At 32.9% G+C, this 26,747-nt stretch overlaps 1 protein-coding gene across 2 annotated transcripts; it reads left to right on the forward strand.

Moving 5' to 3' along the window:
• Positions 1–4,226: 4,226 nt before the first annotated feature.
• Positions 4,227–25,212, forward strand: Dscam3 (Down syndrome cell adhesion molecule 3). 2 transcript variants are annotated; one of them, XM_074250388.1, is made up of 20 exons: positions 4,227–4,362; positions 13,638–13,824; positions 14,459–14,601; positions 16,458–16,622; positions 17,771–18,058; positions 18,132–18,563; positions 18,635–18,788; positions 18,884–19,308; positions 19,396–19,541; positions 19,610–20,045; positions 20,173–20,466; positions 20,580–21,332; positions 21,389–21,697; positions 21,774–21,990; positions 22,116–23,509; positions 23,579–23,753; positions 23,823–24,004; positions 24,082–24,193; positions 24,324–24,500; positions 24,638–25,212. In XM_074250388.1, exons 1-20 carry the CDS (start codon positions 4,323–4,325, stop codon positions 24,687–24,689), a joined length of 6,081 nt encoding a protein of 2,026 aa, XP_074106489.1. In that variant the 5' UTR covers positions 4,227–4,322; the 3' UTR covers positions 24,690–25,212. The 2 variants fall into 2 exon arrangements, with proteins under 2 accessions (XP_074106489.1, XP_074106490.1); XM_074250389.1 differs by lacking the exon at positions 24,638–25,212 and having other exon boundaries at positions 24,082–24,202; positions 24,324–24,463.
• Positions 25,213–26,747: the final 1,535 nt, after the last annotated feature.

Raw genomic sequence — 26,747 nt, forward strand, 5'->3', positions numbered from 1 at the left:
GTGTGTGTGTGGGGGGGTGATCGTTTTTCGTATCAAATATCACACCGATATATGATAAGGATAACGCGGTGACAAGAAGCCTTAATTTATCTCAACTGAAATTCTTTGATATACACGTGAAGCCACGTTATTATAATCGATCATTCAATTTATTAGAGTGACCGTGTGTCTATAAATTCCGAATAAAAATAAAATATTAGTTTTTCAGAGTTGCAATATATTATAATATAACGGAGAAATGTGTGCGATTCATTTGGACGCGCACGCTTGCACCAACCGCTATCTACCACAAGACTATTTAAATAATTACTGACACTGGCTCCGTTAATTTCGAGGGTAACCGCACACACAAAATACAGATAAGATATATACATATATAAATATGTATAATATTAATATTAATACATCAAAGTGTCATTCACTAAGTAATAGTTATTATGATAATAACAATAATAATAATGAGGGTAATACCTAATAGAAATAATTATTCGGGGTAATAGAGATATATATATATATATATATATATATATATATATATATATATATATATATATATATATATATATATATATATATATATATTAAACATATAAACTATGGAGGTTAGTGCTCTACTATCACTCCTAGTTTCCAGTTTTCACTTTAGAATATAGTAGTAGTAGTACTCTGACGGCGAGTGTAGAATTTCCATCGAGGTCTGTTAAGTCCTTAAGCGGCTTACGATTTTGCGTTCAATGCTTTATTATCTTTTTTATAGTGGGTATTATAAAAAAATTAAAAAAATTAAAAAAAAAAAAAAAAAAGAAAAAAGTAACGAAAGAGATAAGCTAATAAGTAATAGAAATTCCCGAAAATTTTTTTTTAAAATTACACTTTACACATTATTTTTTGAATTAAAAAAAAAAACATTGACGTAAAAAAAGAGAAAATTATTTTTTTTTTTTTTTTCGTTTAATTTTTAAGTGGTTAAATACCCATGACAGAGAGTAGTAATGAAAACGAAGCGAATCCCGAATGCCGGAGAGAACGTTGACCGTTACCACTCGAACTATGCATTTACGCTCGACCTACCGTATATTTGGCCATTGGCCATCTATATTCCAGTGATATACATTCGACAGACGATCCTACTACCTACTATTCACTGTTATTGTAATATAAAACATTGAGATTAGTTATTTAGGTATAAATATAAATATTTATTGAAGATTAATTGACCCGCCTTGTACATGGTGAGCATCATCAGCATATCACCGATAGACGCGTCTGTGTTTCGTATTTTAAACAGTGACTATTGTAGGTACCTAATTCAAGCATTACACTCAACTGACATGTACACTACAACATACATCTATAGATATATAGGTATATATACATTGTAACATTGATACCGAGACAATAAACATACTCGCACATACATCGAGATAGAGAACTGTTGGTGGGTTGACGATGATAGGGATATATATGTCGGGCCTTACCCTCCCGTCACTGTTGCGCTGTGTTCCGTGTAATGAATAGGACATAAATCTCCAAAGGGTCATCCTATATTCTCCTATCCTCAGCCAGAACAACCCAGGACTAATGCCATTAACCCACAGATACTCTTGTATTATAATTATAAAAGTGTCTACCCGGAAAAGAAATTAAACTGGACCCTTTTTTCAAATATTTAAAATACCTTTCTTTTAACGAATATTTTTTTATAAAAATATAAAAAGTATGAAAAACAAGAAGAAAAGATATATATATATATATATATACATGTATTTCTCGTCGCTAATTACTCTGGTAGTAATGTTCGTGGATATAGATGAATAAAACGAGAGGGAAACAATGGTTGCAATGGCCCATTGTAAGAATCCCGTGTCTTACACAAATCGGTCAACTTTATACTAAGAAATAAAAAATATTCCCCCGAGTATTTTTCTTACAAACGTTACCCTGAAAAATTTTTACAATATATATTTGCTTTACGTTTAAATAAATTTTCCACCTTTCCTGGTGATTAATAATAATAATAATGATAATTCAAGCATTACGCGGATTAATTCATCTATTCGGGTCAGCGACTCGTCCGGTCGCGGTTCCACCACGACGAAGCTCGACAAACGTTGCCAGGGATGAGTGAGAATGAGGGTGGGAAAGAGTAATCGATCGGGTTGCGCGTCCAATATATACGATACGCCAGAGAGACCAGATCAGTCTAATTTCGGACGAAAACTGTCTACGTCATTCCCGGGAAATTCTATCTATCTATCTATACATGAAAGCTCAGCTGATGGCCATAATTCATATAAATCCATTTATATAGGACAGATAAAAAATTATTATTATTATTATTATCATTATTATCATTATTTACATTGGTGGTATATCGCCAAGAGATGAAAGAAAAAAATATTATACCTTTTAAGTAGAGAGTTATGCGGATGTATATAAGTAGTAGCATTAACCCTAAGTAGAGTGCTGCTGCTGCTGCTGCTGCTATCTTCTAATAGTCCACTCTACACTCGGGATAAAATACTTTTAAAGCTTATATCACTAAAATATTTCTCAGATAAAATTTTCAACCCTAAAATTCATGGTTTTTTTTTTTCTTTTTGTATATTAATATCAAGTGAGACTTGATTGAAACTTTTTATATCCGAGTTAATTGTAGTAAAACAAACTAATAATTGTATAAAAAGAAAGATTAACTGATGGAGAAACAAAATGTATATTGTCGACATAAAATAGTTAAACTTTGTTGTAAACAAGTAGAGTCGCGTGCGCGTTGCTCAAGAAGAGCAACAAGTGATATTATTAGATAGGTGAGTGGGTAAATGGCGAATCATAATGCATAACTCTTGGTTCCTCTCTTATTCTCTGTCTTTCTTACTCGTGGTTGTCTTATTATAGGTATATATATATATATATATATATATATATATATATATATATATATATATATATATATATATATATATATATATATATATAGGAGGAAAGCTCGAGACTTGGAGCCAACTTTTCACCCCATCCTTTTCACCACACTATCACTATTCTACAATAATTTATACTGCAGCTTACACTCCTTTATTTAAATAGCTCTTTAATTCTTCTTTCTTGTTCTTCTGTTTCTTCTGTTTCTTCTGTTTCTTCTATTTCTTCTGTTTAGTAGAGAGAAAAAGCCACCACGTGCCACTTATCGATCAAAATTATTTTTTTATTTTTTATTTTTCATTTTATTTCAAACAAACTCCCAACTTCATTTTCTACTGTTGGCTATTTTTGTTTGGATTTTATGCGGTGATCTCTCGTGAACCCACCACCAACCGGAACAGGATGTCCGCATCCCATGAAAAATGGCCGCCATCGTACTTCCGTTTACCAAGAATCCCACTGCAGAGTAAATTTTTATTTTTTCATATTTGCTTCCTTCTTTTATTTATTTTACAAAGTTTATTATTATTTATAATCTAAATTAAAATTTTTGTCTCTGCCAAAAATCAAATACGCGGGAAAAAATGATAAAATAGAGAAACAAATAATTGCCAACTATTAAATAAATTATAATGTTTGTATTGTATATACATCTAAAGAGAAAGAGAGATTGATTGATTGATTGATAGTTTATTAATGCCAAGGCACAAGCCAAATGGCAATTTTAAATACAATATGATTTACAAATACAATAATAATAGAAAAATTATATAAGTACATAAACTATAATAAAGATCTAATATAAAAATTTATATTAATTTTATCTGATTCAACTAGCATACTCACTAAATTATTCAATTTATAACAGAGAGAGAGAGAGAGAGAGAGAGAGAGAATAATTGTTAAACAAAGAGGTAACGACTTTTGAGTTTTCAACAAGTCCGCGCACAATATATATATATATATATATATATATATAATTTAAAATGCAACGATAATGAGACTAGTGCAAACAAGCTTAACATTTATACGTATCTACATAGATCTCAAGTTTACTCAAGCTCAAGCATATATGCTTGAAATATTTATTTTAAAAACAAAAGTTGATGAATTTTTTTTTTTGTTATTATTTAAATAATTATTATTGTCCTTGAAATAAGTGTGTGCTTGGATGGCTGTTATTAATTTATAATAAAATGAGGTTAAATAATCCTTTGATCCCTTGACACTATTTAGCCAGTAACCCTTTAGTTGTGAGAGTTTGAACGTTTATAACGTGACCTGTCTCTGCCCGCGGGCGAGCGGGAAAATCTATTGGCTGTTTCAGTAAAGTTTCGAGGATGCACTGAATTGAAAAGCTGTATGAGCCTTATGAGGACGAGTGCCGAGTGTCGACTCTGATGGCAATGGACTCTACTTTACTACTTTTACTACTTATCAGTGAGTACCCTTATATATTTATAAATTAACTTGATTGTTAAATTCCAACGAGTGGTTATATAATAAAAAAAAATAGAGAAGCACTGAGAAAAGATCTGGATATAGTGATATTACCAAAGAGTAAGAGGGACGTAATGCTTTTTTTTTTTTTTTTTTTTTTTTTTTTCTGTGTTATATAGACCCAGAAAGAGGAAAAAATAATTCCAAATTCTCCTCCTATATACTCTCTATACTTTATACTATATACTATACGGTACTTTGGACATCCCTCTGTGTATCGATTTCTCTCCGATAATATACAGAGAGAGTATCTACCAGTGATACTAAAATTCTGGAAGAGTTTCTGGCACCTTCTGCGCTCTGTTCTGCCATATCATATTCCCTTGTCTATCATATTTCATTTTTTTTACAATCTTTTATCAATTATTATTAATAATAATAATAATAATAATAATAATAATAATAATATTAATAATACCATTTACTTAATTGTAGTTGTTGTGATCATCATCAGCAACGAGCTGTTTTTAAAATAAACCCCTATATTAATTAGCTAATTCATGAGACTTTTAATTTTACTCGTGAAATCACTCTACTGAAAATTTATTTTTATTTTTTTATATATATATATATATATATATATATATATATATATATATATATATATATATATATATATATATATATTCATAATGGCTCTTTTATATACAGACAATTAGTAAATTTGTTAATTAAATTCCAGATGAAAATTTTAAATATTTGTATTGATTAGATAAATTAAATAATTTGTAAAATTTTAATTTTAATAATTGTACTGTCAGTATGTCTGGAATGGCAATTGCAGTAGTGAAACGCGATAATGTACAGACGAACGAGTATTATGAATGTAGTATAGAGGAAAGAAAAGACAATAAAAATATTATAACAGAGAGTTAGAGAGATATTGGAGACGAATTAGACAACAGAGTAGTTTTTGTCGTTGGTGTGAAAAGTAACGGAAGCCACAAGCTCCTGCAGATCGAACCTTTTGTTTCTCATTTCTGTTCCTGTTTTCGTTCCACAACGATCTGCAATGCAATTCGAATAACGTGTGTGAATTTTGAGTATGTAGGTGTATAGTCGACAAACAATCGTTGTCTCTCTACGGCGCATTTTCAACACCCATTTATACTATATATATGTATATATGTGTAACGTAATAACATTCGATTATTGGCAGTCACGAGCCGGCATGTATGAGTCTTGCTCGTATGTCAAAGCACAGCTACCACCATACCAATACCATGTTGAGGATCGTGTCACACGGGTTCCTCTTCTATACTGTACTATACTATACTATACTATACCATACTATTAAAGGGGGTGGTAGTATGTACAACTACATATCGTTCTGGTCTATACCGCCATATTCCCTTTTATCACCTCCACATACTCATGTTTATATGTATTCACCTATGTAATAAATATATAATAAATATATACAAACCAAGCAATCCCACGGTCATTTTCATGTGTGCTTCCGTGACGTAGATCCTCCATTCCTCCCCGTTTCTCCGCAATTCTCCGCATTCCTCCACTATCTAAAACAGACAAAAAATATAAATATCTACATATTATGTAATGTTATAAAAAAATATTAATATCCTTTCTTAAATATAATATATGCTTTTTTTCTGTTCGCACCCTATTATTCTCGATATATACGCTGTACCATTATTTATATATATATATATATATATATAATATCCCTTCTGACTTGAGATATTCACCATCTATGAATCTTGTTATTTTAATATTATTTTCTCACCACCCCCATTTCAATTATCTGGCTCTTTATCTTATTTAAAAGAGTGCTTTACTTAACACGGAACTCATCTTAAATCACTTATTTTTTATTATTATTATAATGCACTGTATGATATTAAAAATGTAAGAGAAAAATTTTATTCACCATTTAAAGTATTTTAGATTTTAAAATAAGATTAATGATGACAGTTTAAACTATTTGTCAGATTTTTTAAGATTTTAAAAGACTTGAAAATTATATAAAATTAAAATAAATATTTGAAATATATCTGACTATTTGTTATAAAAGTTATCGACACCCGTTTTGAAATAGCGTAGAATAAGAATCTAGTTCTCAATAATTTAAATACCCTATTTTTTATTTATTTCTTTAATAATCTGATCTAAAAAAGTTTTATAAAACCTTGAGCGTATACACAGTGGTCTTGTTTTATTTTTCACCAAAGCAGTAATATACTTTTTACACTTTTTTCGAGTTTCATTTCCTGTGTGCCGCCACTATCACGCCATTCCCGTTCCACCTTGGTATATAAATTCAGATAAAACCCTATACACACATATATATATATATATATATATATATATATATATATATATATATATATATATATATATATATATATATATATATAAATATACAACAAAATATTTATATAATAAAAAGAAATATTTCTTAGAATTTCAATTGAAGTCGATTTATCAATTCTGAAGAGAGCTTTACAATTCAGTTATATTATATTCGTCGCAATTTGTTACAAAAGATGAAATATTTTTTTTTTTTTTTTTTTTTTTTATCTACTCACACCTATTGAAAATGAATAAGCATCACAATATAAGCTTATATAATAACTCTAATAAAAAATAACATTGACTGTCAATGATGATGATGATCATAGAGGGAGGATACACGACAGGTAGACCGGCTTTTGAGTAGATGTATCCTTCTATGTTATGGTCTCTTCATCCAGTACTAGTAGCAGTAGAGGAGGGATTCTCAGTATAGTAGCATAATATATATAATATGTGTGTAATTCCAGTATACAGCATCGAGTACAGTTGAAAGGAGTAATAGTGATGTTGATGGTTCAGTATATACCATTAATGTGTATGATGATGATGATGATGATGATGATCAGGGGAGAAAGACCGACGAATGGTGTGCCGATAAATCTACCTCTCGATATTTCCCAGTACATTCACCAAAGGCTATTCATATCTTTTATCTTCTGTAATATTTTTATTCGTATATATATATAAAAATATTGAATTTAAATAGTATAAATTCAAGTAGTTATATATATATATATATATATATATATATATATATATATATATATATATATATATATATATCTTGATATCTCTACATCAAATATGGACAAGATAGACAAGGCATGTATAGTGTGTCTGTCGTACAATCCAAGTACTTACTCAATATATATCATCATCAAAGTGTATGTATGTACGGTTGAGAGACATCGATGACACTATAGACACTATAGACACTATAGACACTATATAGATATTGACAAGACACTCGAGGAGAGTCCAGAGAAGCAAGCACCCCACATTCGACTACGTAGTCAGGTTTTAGTCGTCCAGAGGATCTCTTGTTGAACTTATCTATCATCATTAATATAGCTGAGAACCAATATAAATATATCCTCATATTATTAAACTTTAAACTTAAAAAATAAAGTAATGTTTGTTAAATAAACCTCTATCCCTCTCTTTCTGTGTAAATAAGGTGTATTATTGTGTCTGGAAGAGATAAAAAGTATAAAAAGAGGTATAGAGAAAGCAGCACAGAAAGCTCGGAGAAAACGGTTGATGATGGTTGATGTTTGAGATGATAGAAAAGGAGAGAATTAAAAATAGTCGAGTGGTATAAAGTCGTAAAGAAGTAAAGAAGAAATAAAGAAATAAAGTGAAAGAGCAAGTCGTCGAATATAAAAGAGAGAAAAAAAAAAAAAAGTAAAAGGAAAAGGAGAAATAAGAGAAAAGCTCATAACGTTTCTACCGCGTACAGATCTCTAAAGACCGGTCAAATATTTGCCAACCAGTTGGGATCTTTGTTGCCTCTGCTGGAAACCTTCTAATAAGTTTTTCATTTTATCTTTTTGTTTTTCATCTTGGTATTTCAGTATCTCAGTATCTCAGTAATGAAACTTATTATCATTTCTTTAACTTTACATATCGAAAAAGGTTAACTTTTTCTACCAGCAGAGGATCGATACAACAGACAACAATAGATATATATATATATATATATATATATATATATATATATATATATATATATATATATATATATATATATATATATATATATATATTAGGTGGGTCAAAAAAATCGAATAATTTATTTTTGATTTTATACTCTGAAAAATAGGTTCGTAGACACCTAAAAAAATTCTCTCCAAGTATAAGCTCTTAATTATAACGGGAAGGTCCTCCGCTTTGCGGGTTTCTATTTTTTCGAATAATCAGATAAAAAAATTTATATCTCGCTTCCAACTGCTTGGAAAAATATTCCGTGGCATAGATTTTGTGAGAAATTGAATGCTTTACAAAAAAGGTCTCTTATGACTTTTTCAAAAACTCAACCGATTAAAAGATATTCATAGTTGAAGTTTGGCTATTTTAAGGAAAATATTCGTTTTTATTATGAATTTTATAAGTCGATAAAAAAATTATTTCGGATTGCGGAACTCATGATTTTGTAGGAAATTTACTGCTCTACAAAAATGGTCTCTTATGATTTTTGATTAAGTGAAGCCGTTACGAGATATTCATCGTCAAACATTAACGAATATCAATATTTCCAGTTTTTGATCAATAATTCGATAAATTTTAATTTAAACTATGAGTTTCAGGAAAATTTACATAAATTTGAGTTTCGATCGATAAAGAAATGTTATAAACAATTTTTTTAATATTGTTTTCAGTCTTGAGCTTGTTTGATTGCATTAAAACAAGAAATTAGAGCATTTTTTTCGACATATAGCCAATGATTAGTTTAATTTGAAGTGAATGACATATTTCTTTGTCAAATTTAATATGAAAAGTATTGAATCAAGTGAGAAACAACCAGTATTTAACTTTTTTATAGATAAATTTTTTATTGAATTATCAATTGCAATATAATTGTCTATATTTTTAACATAACAGTACGCTATTACTATAAATAATTTCTTTTATTACAATTTGGGAATGTTTTTGATGTTCTTTGACAACTTGCAATAAGTACTGGAATTGTTCTTCATTTTTGTCAAGCATTGATTATATTCACTGACTAATGCAACAGCTCGCTCTGCTGAATCATTGACAACTTTTAGTTGTTGAAAGTATTCTTTATTTTCGAGATAACTCTCATTAGTAGGCCATAATTCAACATCGACATCAAGAAAGTCATACGGTAGATCGAAGATTTTGAAAAGATTTAATGACTTTTTAGACACAAAGTCACTCAGAGTTCTCTGCGCCAATGAATTCAAATCTTTTTAGCAATTACAAATCTTTTAGCTTTAGAATCTGTACCTTCACGAGTATTAACAGCTTCAACAATACTTTTTTACTTCTAATGGAACGCCATCGTCAAACAGTGATAAAATGGCAAGTTCATCACTCAAATACCATAAGTGCGAAATCATTTTTTCACACGTAGCTGAAGAAATCAAAGGATTGATATGTTTGTACTCCAATAAATTTTTCATAAACTGCAAGTCATGATAAGCAGCAGTTGTTGCAGAAGTTGATGAAAACCAAGCTTTTAAATACAATGTGACTATAAAAATACAGAAATGACGAAGACCATGCAATTCTTTCTGAGAGAGTTTGAATTCATCTCTGAATAGATACATTTTCAAACTATAAATGGCCTTAGCCATCCATCTAGCATGATGAACAGCACCAGGACGTTTGAAAGAAATCTTTTCTTGAGGCATTTCTCCAAGGAAAATCAATGATAATTCCAATAATTCTTTATCTAACTTATTATAACATTTCTTTATCGATCGAAACTCAAATTTATGTAAATTTTCCTGAAACTCATAGTTTAAATTAAAATTTATCGAATTATTGATCAAAAACTGGAAATATTGATATTCGTTAATGTTTGACGATGAATATCTCGTAACGGCTTCACTTAATCAAAAAATCATAAGAGACCATTTTTGTAGAGCAGTAAATTTCCTACAAAATCATGAGTTCCGCAATCCGAAATAATTTTTTTATCGACTTATAAAATTCATAATAAAAACGAATATTTTCCTTAAAATAGCCAAACTTCAACTATGAATATCTTTTAATCGGTTGAGTTTTTGAAAAAGTCATAAGAGACCTTTTTGTAAAGCATTCAATTTCTCACAAAATCTATGCCACGGAATATTTTTCCAAGCAGTTGGAAGCGAGATATAAATTTTTTTATCTGATTATTCGAAAAAAATAGAAACCCGCAAAGCGGAGGACCTTCCCGTTATAATTAAGAGCTTATACTTGGAGAGAATTTTTTTTAGGTGTCTACGAACCTATTTTTCAGAGTATAAAGTCAAACATAAATTATTCGATTTTTTTGACCCACCCTAATATATATATATAATAATGAAACGAGAGCTGGAAGCATCAAGCTCCAAGGTATATATCCTGGTGAATCCTACTCTTTGAGCTCACTAATTAAATTAAAAAGTGTCCCTCTTTTATTTTTTTTCAACTGGGTATTCTTTCCTCTTTCCTCTTCACTCCTGGCTGCTGGCTGGATCAACGCTATACTAGGTATACGTTTGTGATGATGCACAAGTGCCTCTTGTTTTTCATTTTAAGATTTTTATATTTATGTGGAGGAGGAGGAAAGGGGAAGATCCAAGACCACATCATATCACATACCGGAATTTTGTTATATTTACATTCCACTCGTCTCTCAGAGCATATCATACATCAACAGTTGTATGCATAAAACTTAAGGTGTCGTTGTTTCCTTTGTGCAGAATCTACATATAATAATAATAATAATAATAATAATAATAATAATAATAATAATAATAATAATAATAAATAAATAAATAAATAAATAAATAAATATATATATATATATATATATATATATATATATATATATATATATCAAACAAGGGGGTAGAAAAGAGAATAATGAAGAACAAATATACCTACACTGTTACGCGTTTACAACTCAGATAAAATACTTACTGAATATAATAAATATATTGTGCTCGGATATGTTGCCAGGTGTATTTATTGTCTACACGGAGGTTGATAAAGTTTCAATTGAAAATTATTATTAATAAAATAACACATTCGAAAGGTCAATTTGACTTAATAAATTATTCTAAATATTTAACGTCTGGTTATTATTGATATAAAAACAAAAGAGGTTTATTCTTATTATTATTTTGAGGGATTTAATTTATTTTTTTTTTTTTTTTTTTATTAGTGAACGATCGAAGCGATTTGAGAGTAAATTAACGTGAGTAATGGAGTGACTGACACGATGATAATGGGCAACGATCGGGCGTTCGTGACGCGAATGTGAAATCACCTCAGTTAGAGTAGTCGGAGGTAGATGATGTTAAAACGAGAGTTTTGGTCCTACTCACTCCTCAACAGAACTCTAACAGAGCTCTATAGAGATTCGGTTCATTTATCCTCTTTCTAGTCTACCGGAACTCCCGAATCCTCGACTACCGTCGTCAGTATACTTTTATTTCACCCTTCTACTACGTTGATACAGTTTTGCAGGGACCTTTTTTTACCCCAACACATTCACAAATACTTTTTTTTTTTTGTTATTCTTGTCTATACCTTGGTCTTGGCGCAATTACGGGTCTCGCACGTGTTCAACCCAGAAAAATTAAGCCCTATTCACTGGGTGCGCGACTCTACCTTGGTGAATAAAAACGAAAGAAGACGCTGAGGAGGAAATTAAATTGACAAAATAAGAAAGACCGGGAAAAAGCTTAAAATAAACTTTTAGTTTGATGCGCGGTGCAAGGGCGCAACTCTACTAAATTTTATTCGCTTTTCCAACTTTTAATACATTTTATACATTTCTTTATAACTTTATATCTTATTTACTCTTATTCTCCACCTGCTTGACGAGATAAATTAAAAGTGTACAAGAGCAAGAGGTTGATTTTTTTTTAAACCAACCATATATCTTTGGATATTTCCATTATAACAATAATAAACATCAATTGATTTTTCTTCTCTAAAGTGTATTTGTCCATCTTGAAAGGGAATGAAAAAAGTAAACAAAATATTTAAGTTAAAGATGAAATTACGTCTCTGTAAATATAGAGACACAAACACATCAAGTGGTTTTGAAGAAGAAAGAGCTGTATCGACATTTTCCCCGAGTATAAAATAACTTTAGAAAAAGTTCCCTAGTACCAGCAAATAACATGTTATTTTTAAAATAAAGATAAATAAATTAGATTTATAGTGGACTATTTTTATGACAACACTCTCGATGATATTCCTCGCGACTGCTCGAGTATCGATTGCTTAGCACGGTAGTTTATCATTTATGATTATATCCCTACTAAATTTTCGGATAATCCAAATTGATGATTTACGATAAAAATCAGAGAGTTTTTTTTTATTATTTTAACTAAAAATTCTTTATCAGAGTAGACGGGTTAAATAATAATTCAGTGGGTGAATAATTTCTATGATTATTAATATCACTGTGCTGCACCGCTCTAGCTGTGTCACAGCCATCGAGGATGTTATCGATTTGACTGTAGAACGGATCTCGATGATATTTTCGTCTGGGGTCATATCATATATAATAGAATTCTAGTGCTCGTAATACGGATGGAAATCAGAGGTAGAGAAGCGGTGGTAGACAAAGCCCATCATTGGCCTATTCTCGATAGATATGTCTTTTGTATTATTTACTTTAATTTCAACAATCTACATTCATCATTCGAGCTAAAGCAAATATTCGCGTGTATACCTAATATAATCTCTCTCACATTACAGCTCAGTATTTGCTATTAAATTATTCGACTATTAGTCGAAGCTCTCACTCGACACACTAATATTTACACACACACAGATATTCACAATCCGAATGTATTATATATTCAAGAGAGGAAATGCGCGAAAGCAATCCAGGACTCATTATAAACGTAATCACGGATTGACCTCTCATACTCTCATATATTATACTAAATTCTCAAATATTTTTTATTATTTAACTAATTAATTATTTAATATTTTCAAAACGGGTCTCTGAAAACCGATATTACTCTACGGTTAATTATTAATTAACAGATCATTAGTATTATTACATCCAGATCCATTTGTTTAATGATATTTGTCCAACTTGAGTCCACAATATTATCGAGTTTATTATTAATTAAATAAAAACATTGGATATTTCGGACATTTTAATAATAATAATAATAATAATAATAATAATAAATAAATAAATAAATAAATTGTTTTAGCTGATACCTTTGTAACAGTATTTGGTCAACAAGGTCCAGTGTTTGTACTAGAGCCACCCAGTACTCTAGTATTTTCCAACACAACCGGCTCCCAATTAAGTTGTTCAGCTCATGGAAGTCCAACGCCTCACGTCACCTGGATCACCAGTCCCGATCAGAGAGCAGTCACTGCTGTTCCAGGTCTCAGGTAATTAATAATAATATTACCTTTTTTAAAAATTCACTGATTTTTTCTGAAAAATATATTAATACAAGTATGACAGACAATACATATATATTTATATATAAAAAGAGAGAGAGAGAGAGAGAGAGAGAGAGAAATAAAAGGAAGAGACAAGCAAATCAATACTTGCAGTAGCAATACCAGGAGTACCAGCCAGAGTCACTTTTTTCCCGTTTAGACAGGACATATATATATATATATATATATATATATATATATATATATATAAAATAAAAGTGTCCGAGTTGGGAACCAAGATATCTCTTATCGATCCTCGTTTGGTCGAGGGTTAAATGCTTCACAGTTGTAAAACTTTAAGGGGTATGCAATTCCATTGGTCACCGCAAAAATTTAAAATAAAAAAACTAATTCGATTTTATCAAATGGGAAAACTCCCACAAGTTCCTTTAAAATTCATAGATACAAAAATTCAATGCATATATTTTTTATAATATAATTACATATTTGCACACATTTTTTTTTTATAAAAAAAAAAAAAAAATCAACTTCAAAGCTTGGAAATAACTCAAAGAATTTTCCACCACATGTCATTTAAAATGTATATTTGTTTTGATTTAAAATTTATCATTTGTTAAAGGCAACTACTGGGTAATGGGACTCTGTATTTTCCTCCGTTCCTCGCCCAGGACTTTAGAGCAGAAGTTCACAATGCACGGTATCGATGTCGAGCGAGTAATTCCGTCGGCACTGTTCTATCTCGACAAGTTACTCTCCGAGCTGGTAAGTTATTTATTATTTTAATCTTAAAATCAATAATAATAATAAATTAATCACTTTTTTAAGTATATCATTTGCACACAAGATAACTCTTGACGCCCGTGATATTCCATTAAAATAGCTGATTATCCGAAAACACACAGCCATCATAATAGCTTCAATTTCTTTCCACCGTGTTGCTTTTAATCAATATATTTAAATAAATTAAAAATTTGTAAATTCGCATTCGCATTTGCAAGTACTTGCATATAGCAACTTTAGCAACTGTTTTGGATTGACGTATACACAAGCGCCAAGTGCTGCTTATAAACGTAAGAACCTTCATTAAAATATGTTTCGTTATACGCAGTAATTATATATTTAATTATTTAAACGAGTTGCATTGATATAGTTTTTTTTTTTTATTAAAAAAAAATAGACTGAAAAAGAACTTTTTTCGTAGAGACGATTAGATTTACGTTTCCTCGGGCATTCCTTTTGAGTCGTAAATAATCGTAAGGGTTTAAAGTTCATTTGGTACTTGCTCTTACTTCTGTCATTGAATCCGATTCAAAAAGCATAAGTGATTGTACACTTGTGATTCGTGAATACTTTATTCCGATATACATACTTGTCTCTATGTATGTATATTATCTAGATTAAGGATCTTGTGTATATGTTAAACAAAGGGTAAGTGCAAACTTTAGAAAGGGCAAAGACGCGACTTAACAGTATTGAAAAGAACCTCGACTTATCTGAAATGACATCGAAGAAAACGGTTCTCTAGGGGGCTTATATATTATATTTTTTATTTTTTCCTTCTTTTAAGCCCATATACTCATTGTTCAGGTTCAATCTTTTATGACGACCCCTTCTTGTTTCTTGTTTCTTGTTTCTTGCTTCTTGCTTCTCGCTTCTCGCTTCAAGCTTTCATTCTATTCTCCACCCGCCGCTCTACTCTTGTTACCTATACTACTTTTTATATAAAAGTTATATACTGATGCATGCATCTTTACCCAACACATCCACTCGATTTCATCAACAACTAAACTTTATTTTATTTTAAATATAACTTATAAAGCTTTTATCCCAGAGAAACATAACACAAAGTATACTCATTAAAATATATATATATTTTTTTTTTTAAATCCGGCTTTGCGAAATTATTATTATTATTATTATTATTATTATTATTATTATTATTATTATTATTATTGAATTGAGAATTGTAAATGTTATTGAAGCATGTAAAGAGATTTATATAATAAGCCAATTTATCAATCACTGATATATAGATATATATTGGGTTAATTTAAACATTTTGCATCATCCGTCTCGTTTCACTATGATTCTATTTGCATCTTCACTCGACGATGTCGCTTCATCATCCCTCAAGCTACAACCGCACAGTAGTAATCCCTCGAACCACCCACAAACGGCATGCGTCGATGAAACATCCTTTTCAATTTTATATATTCAGTCTATATTTTCCCCTTCTGATGATCTATCAGTGAAAAGAATTCATCATCGATCGAAAAATCCTTGTCTCATTCCATTCGATCGTAATCAATCACGTTCTTTAAAGTCAAGTTATATTTATAGTGAAATTGGAATCCGTCCCGAATGGATACAGCGGTAAAAGTTTATTGAAAAAAAAAAAAAAAAAAAAAAAAAACTAAACTTTTCTTTTTTATTTTTTATTTTTTTTATCTTTTATTCTTCTGATCATGTCGACGTAACCATCCACAGTATATATTGTAACTTTAGCAATCGTAGGACGTCGAAAGAGACTTTATGCAGAACTTTTCTTTGTTATATTCTCTGATATATATATATATACATTTCACGTCTATTTAACTACTCATATATTTCTTTTTTAGTTCTCACAGTGCCTGGATATGATGTGAGAGTAAACCGATTGCCGGTCGTTGAAGGCTGCAATGCCGTGTTGTCTTGTACTGCTAGAGAAGATGTCAAGGAACACTTGACAGTTACGTCTTGGTATCGAGACGACGCCATTTTGTTACCTGGAAGTATCGATACAGGTAAAAGAAAAAAAAAAAAAAAAAAAAAACGATTATATTGACCAATTTAATTATTTCAACCCTTTCATATGATGATAAAACCTCGGCCTTATATAACACACACACACACACACACACACACACACACACACACACACACACACACACACACACACGCGCGCGCGCGCACGCACACATACGTACAGGAAACTATCACCGTCAAATCTCTTTTGTTTTAAACATTTTTCTCTTGTCTATTTCCTCTCTCTCTCTCTTTTTTTTTTTCTTCCCCGTCCATACAACTATTGTGCCTTTGTATTTTCACTTCGACAGCCTCCCGGGGTTCTTTATCTTCTTTTTTTTTTTTTTTTTTTTTTTCTATATTAATTTCCATTTTTTTTTGTCTCTTTGTATTTTTGTTCTTCTTTTTTAATTTATTATCGAATATGATGATGATGATGATGATGATGATGATGATGATTATGATGATATTGGTTAGCAAATGGTATGAGATGGGTCGAGTTTAATCTCCTGACCAAGTATGCCCATCTAGGATACTCGAGCATTCATGTCCCATAGATATTTATGCTACTTGGTTTAACGTAACAGGTTACTTGTCGTGTGGTATATACTTACCAGTATTATTATAGCATTTCGGTTGAGAATATAAGACTATAGCTCTGTGATAGTCCCAAACTACTACTGATGAAAACCCACTTTTGCCCCTACATACATACATACAATCTATCCGCTACATTGATATAGATATATAGATATGAATAATATTGTGCGGGGTTGTTGAGGTGCGATACGTTTGTTTTACCGATATAATACCACACAAAACACACTAGAGCTCCATTGTTGAATTATGTAGAACACGCGTTAAAAAAAAAAATAAAAAAAAAAAAATGTACTTTTCAATAATTCGCATGATCCTCGTTTCTCAAGATTAAACAAATTCAATTCTCCAAGAAAATGGTTTATAGAGTGAAAATTTTTCGAATAAGACATATCTCTTGTTCTTATAACGTATACAAAATATATGTTATGTAATATACCAAGAGAGGGAATTCAAGCTATTTATCTCCCGTATTTTTATTCCATCCGCAATGGTGATATTAAATTGCTTTTTTTTCTTCGCATGAAATAATGAATTTTTGTGTCTTCAGGTGGAAGATTTGTGGTAACATCTCAGGGTGATTTGCACATCAGAAATACAAGGGCCGATGACGGAAGGGCACTCTATTGGTGCTTAACTTTGCATACCTTAACTGGAGAGCGAAGAAAAAGCGAACACGTAACGCTGACAGTGACGGAGCCAAATGGATCGATACCTCCTAGATTGATGCAGCACTCTCAAATTGCTATTTCTGCAGAGAGAGGCTCCAATGTTCATCTGACCTGTTCTGCCCAGGGAAGTCCTCCTCCTCAATTCACCTGGTACCGCGATGTAAACGGTGAGTAGTATATTATTATTATTATTATTATTATCTAAAAATTACAATTACCACAATACGGAGGAAATTTTAGGACACTCGATACCGGTGGAATCGTTTGGGAGAATTCAACTTTGGGGCGATTTGATGCAAATCCGTCGGGTAGATGCCCAAGACGCCGGAAGGTATATCTGCCGGGCGAGTAATAAATTTGGAGAGCAAAGAGCTGAAACTCATTTATCTGTTACGTCGAAGCTGAACGCGAGAATTCAACCACGGCTTCAAGTTATTAATTCTGGGGAATCAGTAACTATGAATTGCACCGTAGAAGGGTATCCTGTTGAAAGTGTAGAATGGCTTCACGACGGAGTCCCGGTTCTCAGTTCTCAGGACACCAAAATACGATTGTTGGCGCCTCTGGTTCTTATTGTCGGTTCTGTTGGCCGCAGAGATAAGGGAATGTACCAGTGTTTGGTTCGAAGTGACAAAGAAAATGCCCAGGCGACTTCAGAGCTCAAATTAGGAGGTAAGACTTTTTTTTTTTTTTTTTTTTATAACGATGATGACCATTTTAATTTTTTATATTTTATTTTTTAGACACTATTCCCGAACTTCAGTACACATTTATCGAGCAAGCCTTGAGACCGGGTCCACCGGTGTCGTTGAGATGTTCGGCAACGGGGTCACCACCTCCATCGTTTACCTGGTTATTGGACGGTGAACCCTTGAGCGAAATAGCTCAGGGACACAGGTAATACTCAAAGTTATTTTAAATTAAAAGTTGGTTGAATTTAAATTGATAGAGTAACGAAGTAAATTGATATTATTATAAAATAATTATTATAGATACGCTATAGGCCAGTATGTTGATCAGTCTGGGGACGTTATAAGTCACTTGAATATTACATCAGCCGGGGCTGAAGATGGAGGACTGTATGAGTGTATAGCTCGAAATACCCTTGCGGGTGTTGAGCACAAAGCTAGATTAAACATATACGGTCCTCCTTATATTCGTTCGATCGGTCCAGTTCGAGCGATAGCTGGGATTGATACAACAATAGCCTGTCCTTACTCCGGGTATCCTATTACAAGTGTTGAGTGGTCCAGAGGAGGAGTTGAATTGCCTTTGGATATGAGACATCGCGTTGACATTGAGGGATACTTGACTATTGCGACCGTTGATCCGGATGATGCTGGTACCTATACTTGTACTGTTCGCAGTACAAGTACCGGAGAAACAGCCAGCAGAGATATCAAATTAACTGTCAGCAGTGAGTTATTATCTCTTGTATCAATCAAAATTATTAAATATGATAAATATTTAATTTAAAAAAAAAAAAAAAATAATAATAAAATAGGTCCTCCGGTAATGACCCCATTTACATTCCCACTGAATTTACAAGAGGGCAGTCGAGCACAAGTGACATGTGGTGTTACGTCTGGTGATTTACCAATTTATTTTTCTTGGCTTAAAGACGGAGAGCCTCTTCCTTCTTCGCTTCGGGTAATTTTACATTTTATTTTTCTTAATTGTAATATCGAATAAAATAAAATAAAATAATTTTATTTTAGATCGAAGAGAGAGGGGCAGAATTTTTTAGTCTGTTGGTCTTTAAAGAACTTACATCTAAGCACAGCGGAAAGTATACGTGTGTTGCAACAAATAATGCCGCTAAAGTGAATCATACTACGGAATTATTGGTAAAAGTTCCACCACAATGGACGTATGAGCCTCAGGATGTAGCCAGTCTGTTGGGTAATCCATTAAATGTTCACTGCGAAGCTAAAGGTTTCCCACCACCGCGTATTACCTGGTTAAAAAGTAAAGGAAGAAATTCAAATGATTATCAGCAGTTGGCTGACAATTTGGATAGTAGGATTATGATTCTATCCAATGGATCTTTGTGGACTGCTGCAGCGGAGACTCTAGACGAAGGTCACTATCTTTGTCGGGCCAACAACGGAATTGGCTCTGGGCTCAGTAAAGTTATTTACGTTTCAGTAAATGGTAATACCATCTATTATTATTATTATTATTATTATTATTATTATTATTATTATTATTGTTATTATTATTGTTATTATTGAGAAATTATTGTAGATTTATTTTATTTTTATGGATTATTAATTCACAGAACCAGCTAGATTTGAAAGCCAGAGTAAGAATGTCACCATCAGGCGTGGTGACGCGATTACACTAGACTGTATTGTTATCGGTGATAATCCAATAGAAGTACACTGGCTTCACAATAACGACCGAATAGATACTAATATTCACAGATTGAGTATCAGTCAAGTTAAAACTGATACTGGATTAAAGTCACAATTGTCAATTGGGATAAGCGATAGGCAGGATTCTGGAATTTATAGATGTACTGCCGATAACGCCTACGGAAGAAGTGAACATCTAATATATTTGGCTGTTCAAGGTAACAACAACAACAACAACATTAACAACATTAACAACAACATAAATAATCATTTTAAATTAATTATCAATACTATTTTTTTTTTTTTTTTTTTTTTTTTTTTTGTTTAATAGAACGGCCAGATCCACCAAGAGCCCTCGAAGTTATTGAAATTGGCTCAAGATCAATTCGGCTATCCTGGCGCAAGTCTTTTGATGGAAATAGTCCAATCAGAAACTATATTATTCAGTACAGAGCGCTAAATCATGGTCCAGTTGATGATTGGGAGCCTTCGAAAACACATAATGTTACATTCACCCCCGGCAGTAATTCCAATAACATTGTTATTAACAGCGGTTCTTCGATAAATCAAAATAATAATGGATTAATAAAATTCCAATCAACTTCATCGCCATCCACTTACGAAAATACTGCTACAGAGGATCAAGAAATTGCCCTAGTGGGAGGTTTGCATCCCGCTGTGACCTACACATTCAGAATTATTGGAATAAATTATATTGACGCGAGTGAGCCTACTGAGCCTCCGGTTATTGCCAAAACCCAAGAAGAAGCACCCACCGAGCCTCCGCAGAGTATTAAAATTCAGTCAGCCGGATCTGGAGAGCTGATAGTCAATTGGCAGCCTCCGCCCAAGGAATCCTGCAATGGTGATCTTCTTGGTTATATTGTCACTTGGTCAGAGCACTCATCAGCGACTTTTGGCGTTAATCAAAGCAAAAGTTTGACTGTTAATGGCTGGGCTACGACCAAAGTCCAGCTGACTGGTTTAAGAAAATTCACCAAGTACGATATCTCTATAAAGGCCTTCAATAGTATCGCTGCGGGACCTGCCAGCCAGACAATTGTCGGTACCACACAAGAAGGAGGTAATATATTATTTTTATTAGTATATATAATATAATCTAATATAATTAAAAAATAGTTCCAGAGGCACCACCTAACCAAGTTACCTGTTCACCATTGTCATCCCAAAGTGTTAAAGTATCGTGGAGTTCACCTCCAACTCATCAACATGGTGGAATTATCCAGGGTTACAAAGTCTATTACCGACCGGTACCGACTGACAATATAGAAATATCGACCGTTGGAGAAGTTAAACGGACCACAAGTGAAGAAACATACTTACATACTTTATACAAGTACACAAATTACTCCATAAGAGTATTGGCCTACACTGGAGCTGGTGATGGTGTTTTGAGTTTGCCAATCTACTGTACAACTGAAGAAGACGGTAATTAGAATCAAAATAATAACTTGTTGATTGTTGCTATTGTTATTATTGTTGCTGATAATGATTGATTTTATAGTTCCGGGATCTCCAGCGGGTATAAAAGCATTAGCTTTGACAGCAGAAAGCATCCTGGTGTCGTGGTTACCACCTTTACAGCCAAATGGCCAAGTATCGCAGTATACAATTTACAGTAGAGAAGCAGGAGCTAGTCGACATAATACACATACGATGCACGAGCCGCCGTCTTCTCCAACAGACACTCTCACGTTGGAGCTGCGCGGTCTTACAGAGAGGTATATATATATATATATATATATATATATATATATATATATATATATATATATATATATATATATTTTTTTTTCTTCACCATTATAATTTATATTTTTTATAACTCTACTTTAAATTGTTTCAGCCAATTGTACGAATTTTGGGTATCTGCAACGACAGGACTCGGCGAAGGAGAACCAACGACAATAGTTACCCAGACAACAAACTCCCGAGCACCAGCACGAGTAGCATCTTTTTCTCAACTACTTAGACGAGCAGTTAAATCCTCAGTGAGTCTTTCCTGTCTTGTTGTAGGAAATCCAACACCTAAACCAATTTGGAATTACAAGAATAATCAGGTCACCACAGGACGGCAGTACGAAATAACTTCTGAAGGAAATTTAAATATCCACGGCCTGGATCAGTCTCTTGCCGGAAACTACAGTTGTTCCGCGAGGAATCTCTTTGGCGACGACTCGATAACCTATACCCTGGTTATTGTAATGCCTCCCAAGGCTCCGATTCTTGAACTTCAGTACACGACAACTCACAGCGTTAAATTACATTGGAATTCACCGGAAAACGGTGGCGCTACCATTCAAGGATACGTTCTGAGTTACAAACGAGACCAAGAAGGGTGGGAAGAAATAATGTTGTCGCCAGAGCAAACTGAATTTACCTTAAACGGATTAAAATGTGGCTCCTCGTACCTATCACACCTGACAGCTCACAATCGCGTAGGAACTGGGGATCCAAGCCCGCTGATAAGCACAATAACAAAAGGTAGTGCGCCTCAATTGCTCAAAGAACGGGACATTATATCAGTTAATTCAACTTTTGTGCGGCTTAATTTACTGTCGTGGCCCAATGGGGGCTGTCCAATTCATTATTACACTGTCGAGTATCGCAGACGGATAAACTCTGAGCCGTGGATTTTAGTTGCAAGCAAGGCCACTGAGAATTTGATAATTCGAGATTTAAAGCCGGCCGCTTGGTATACTTTGCGACTGACTGCTCACAATGATGCGGGCGCTACTCAGACCAAGATCGAGTTTGCCACAACAACCCTCAGTGGAATCAGCATTGGCCCGCCCAATGACTTGATAATGGACGAAGAGTTGGCCAAAACTCCTCAAAGTCACAGAGTTTTTTACGTTATTGTTCCGTTGATCTGTGCCGTTGTTTTGATAATCTCCGCTGGGATTTTTGGGTACGTTATTATCAAAAAGAACGGCAGATCGAGTGGTAGCAGTTACCTTGGTGAAATTTTGCCACCTGGACAGTCTTCCAGTCAAACTGGATTGGGTATAAATCCTCAGCACCATCAGTCGCATCATCTTCACCACATGTCCAGCTGCATGTCTACGGTCCAATTAAAATCTACTGCTGAACGTGACAATAGACGAAACCACCAAGTGTATACCAGTTCACCGGTCAAGCAACAACAACAACAACAACAACAACAACAACAACAACAACAACAACAACAACAGCACCAGCAGCAGGATAATTTACAAAAACCTATTGATCATGCTTCAGGTAAATTTGTTAAATTAATTTTAATGATGAAAATTGAAAATTGGTTACTAAATAATATGATATCAACAGAAATGTATGAAATTAGCCCTTATGCGACATTCAGCGTTCCAGGAAGAGAAAACAGGTCAGTAACGACAGCGACTCTGGACTATACAATGCAGTTTAAGACTTTTGGGCACTTGGAGAATGAGGACATAAACACAATAGACTATGAGAGGTCGACCAGTGTCGTGGACTTTGAACGGTACTTGATCTTTAATTTTAAAACTCTGTCATTTGTAAAATAAATCTGTTGTCTTTGTGCATAAATTAGGTCTAAAACCCCGAGATGGCACAAGCAAAGGTACTTTCCGAGTATTGCCGAAGCCAAGAGCAAACTTCGGGCCTCGAGTCGGGCCGCTGTTACTACAGGTGGCTCTGGGAGTGATACTTCCGGTAGCCCTTGCGGGGAATGTGCTGGACCTAGTTACCGCGTTCCAGTAAAACCTTGCCGAGGTTATTAATTTTTTAATTAAAAATATTGTTATTATTATTATTATTAATTTTGATTGTTTTTTTTTTTCCCTTTGCAGATGTATTTTCTCGGGGAGTAGAATCGAGTACAGAATCAAACAATGAAGGATCTCCCTCGTTAACGCGACGACCAACGAGAAATCGGCAACAATCGATAAGGTCCACTCGCAGGTAGCCAAGGTTTGTTTGGATTTGATGCAATAGCACATTTACAATTATTACCATCATTAGTCTTCATCAATATTATTTTAATTTAATTAATAACAAGAGAGTTTATCAGAGATATTGATTCTGAGTTTAGTTCTGTGGAGGACATGACGCTTTTACCACCCAGTGGCTTTAGCGACAGTCGGGAGCTCAGCGAAGCAGAGTGTGATCGGGATCGTGACTGGCATCCAAGCTTGTCTATCGCTACTACACGACACGGAGGAAGTCTTGGAAGACTTCCTATTGAGGCTGTCGAAACAATGTTTGCCAGGTTTATTTTTTTTTTTTTTTTTAATTCATAATAATTATTATCCTTGAGGAAAAATTCAAAATTCAAAATTATTATTATTATTATTATTATTATTATTATTATTATTATTATTTTTTTTTTTTTTTTTTTTTTTACAGATATCAGCAAAGAAAAGAACAGGAAAAGCAAGAATTTACCATACACGTATAATAATAGTAATCTCATCATCAAATTAAAATTAATTAGTACAATAGAAATAACTAATAGATTATTTAAACTAGAAAATAAATAAATAATTAATTCGGTCACGGAATCGCGGGACGAGTATCAATCGCCATCAATATTAATAAACGTGTCTCAAAGTAATTTTAAGAATTCATAATAATTATATTTAAGAAATTAGTTGAATAAACAGAAATGGAAGGTTGTTTCGAGTCCCTTGTAAATACATTAATCATCTCATAAATAAATTAATAATTGTAATAACTGCCACGAAATAAATAAGACTGCCCTTCGTATAATAATAATAATTAATAATAATAATAATAATAATAATAATAATAATAATAATAATAATAATAATAATAATGGAGCGGCTTCACGACCGTTTGGTCCTGGGTTTAACTCACGAAGTTGTCAATTTCACTGCAGACGAGGATGACTTTCTTATGCAAATTGTACATAAACATGAAAATGCGCATAAGGGGTCATTCTTGTATAAGGCAGCAATATATGCGGCAAGAACCCTTGGTCTTGGAGAAATAAACGCTCTTATGGAACTCCGAAAGGAGGAATTTAAGAGCGTCATCAGGAACGCCGAGGAAAAACTACTCCTTGGCGAACTGATGGACAAGTCCATGCACAGCGTGTTCTTTAAACACGTGCGTGATCATGGCTTGTCCATCCAGCTGACGTTTTCCTTCTTAAAGTCAGCGGGCCTGATGTCCGAGACTGAAGGGTTCATATTTGCCTGCCAAGATGGTGTCATTAACACTCTTGAGTACCGTAGCAAGGTGCTCCAGGTGCAGCTTCCGGACACGTCCTGTAGGAGGTGTAGACAACATCCGGAGACGCTTATGCACCTTTTGTCGGCATGTCCAGTGCTGGCGAGAGGTGCATATATCCAGCGTCACAATGCTGCCCTGAGAGTACTGTACTACTATCTTCGTCATTGGTACGGTATTGACGTGACACCAGTGCTGCCTTATTTGCCAGGAGATATTCCCCAGGTTGTTGAGAATGACAGTTGCAAAATTTATTGAAACATGCCATTTGCAACAACCCGGCGGATAGATCACAACAAACCTGATATTGTGCTCTTCGACAAGGCCACTCGTGACATTTATGTCATTGAGTTCTCGGCCCCGGCTGAATACAACATCTCAGCCAAAGAAGAGCACAAAAGACAAATATATCAGGATCTCCTGTTTGAAATTGGCAAACTTTACCCAGGTTACCGTGTCAAGCTTGTCGTCCTGATTGTTGGCGTCCTAGGAGGGATGAAACAGTCTTTTGTATCCTCACTTGCCAAAGTTCCAGCTTGCTCATCAAAAGCTGAGTTCTTGGCAGTTAGGATGCAGAAGGCTGTTTTACTTGGTTCTCTCCGTCTCTTAAGGGAAATGACTTTGGCCTGCTGTGATCACTAACCGCCTTGTTGTGCGGAGTGGTCCAGCAGTAACGGATGGAGCTCAGGCTGGGCCCTCGGAGAATCGGACTCCGGGGATAACCCCCCTGAGCATTTAATAACAAAATAATAATAATAATAATAATAATAATAATAATAGTAATTAAGGTACTAAGACACGATCAAATATGTGTATAAAAATATAAATAGATAAATTGTGGGGCAATAATTAAGAATTGATCAAGTTTTAATAATTAAATATTAAAAAAAAATCATGTCAATAATAGACGTATGTTTACACGATAAATATTATAAATGTATTTAAATAATTGATTAAAAAATTATTTCCAATAAAATTTTTTATTATATATTACCAATTATCTATTGTCTATTGTATAAATAATGTATTTAATTAATTTGATCATGTTTTTATAAAAATATTGTTTCTTTTATATACGCTGTCAATTTTAAATTGTATTTCACTAAAATTTTGAGATTCCAATTAAATATTACTTTTTAACGTTATTCTTGTGTTGTTATATTTTCTACCCTCTTTTAATTAATATAATTTTAATTAATATAATCAAAGTTATTATCGAATTATTTTAATTCAAGTAATATATAATTATTTAAGTCAGACACAT

This window comes from Cotesia typhae, unplaced genomic scaffold (genome assembly GCF_013202065.1).
Source record: "Cotesia typhae breed Kobodo isofemale line unplaced genomic scaffold, CoteBio_Ctyphae contig_59, whole genome shotgun sequence".
NCBI lineage: Eukaryota > Metazoa > Arthropoda > Insecta > Hymenoptera > Braconidae > Cotesia > Cotesia typhae.

Excerpts from the sequence above, each read along its gene's own strand:
- Dscam3 (XM_074250388.1), top strand. The coding sequence starts at position 4,323 with ATGGCAATGGACTCTACTTTACTACTTTTACTACTTATCA. Across the intron at positions 16,623-17,770 it reads ACCTGGAAGTATCGATACAG|GTGGAAGATTTGTGGTAACA; the intron begins GTAAAAGAAAAA and ends TTGTGTCTTCAG. Across the intron at positions 20,467-20,579 it reads AATATATTTGGCTGTTCAAG|AACGGCCAGATCCACCAAGA; the intron begins GTAACAACAACA and ends TTTGTTTAATAG.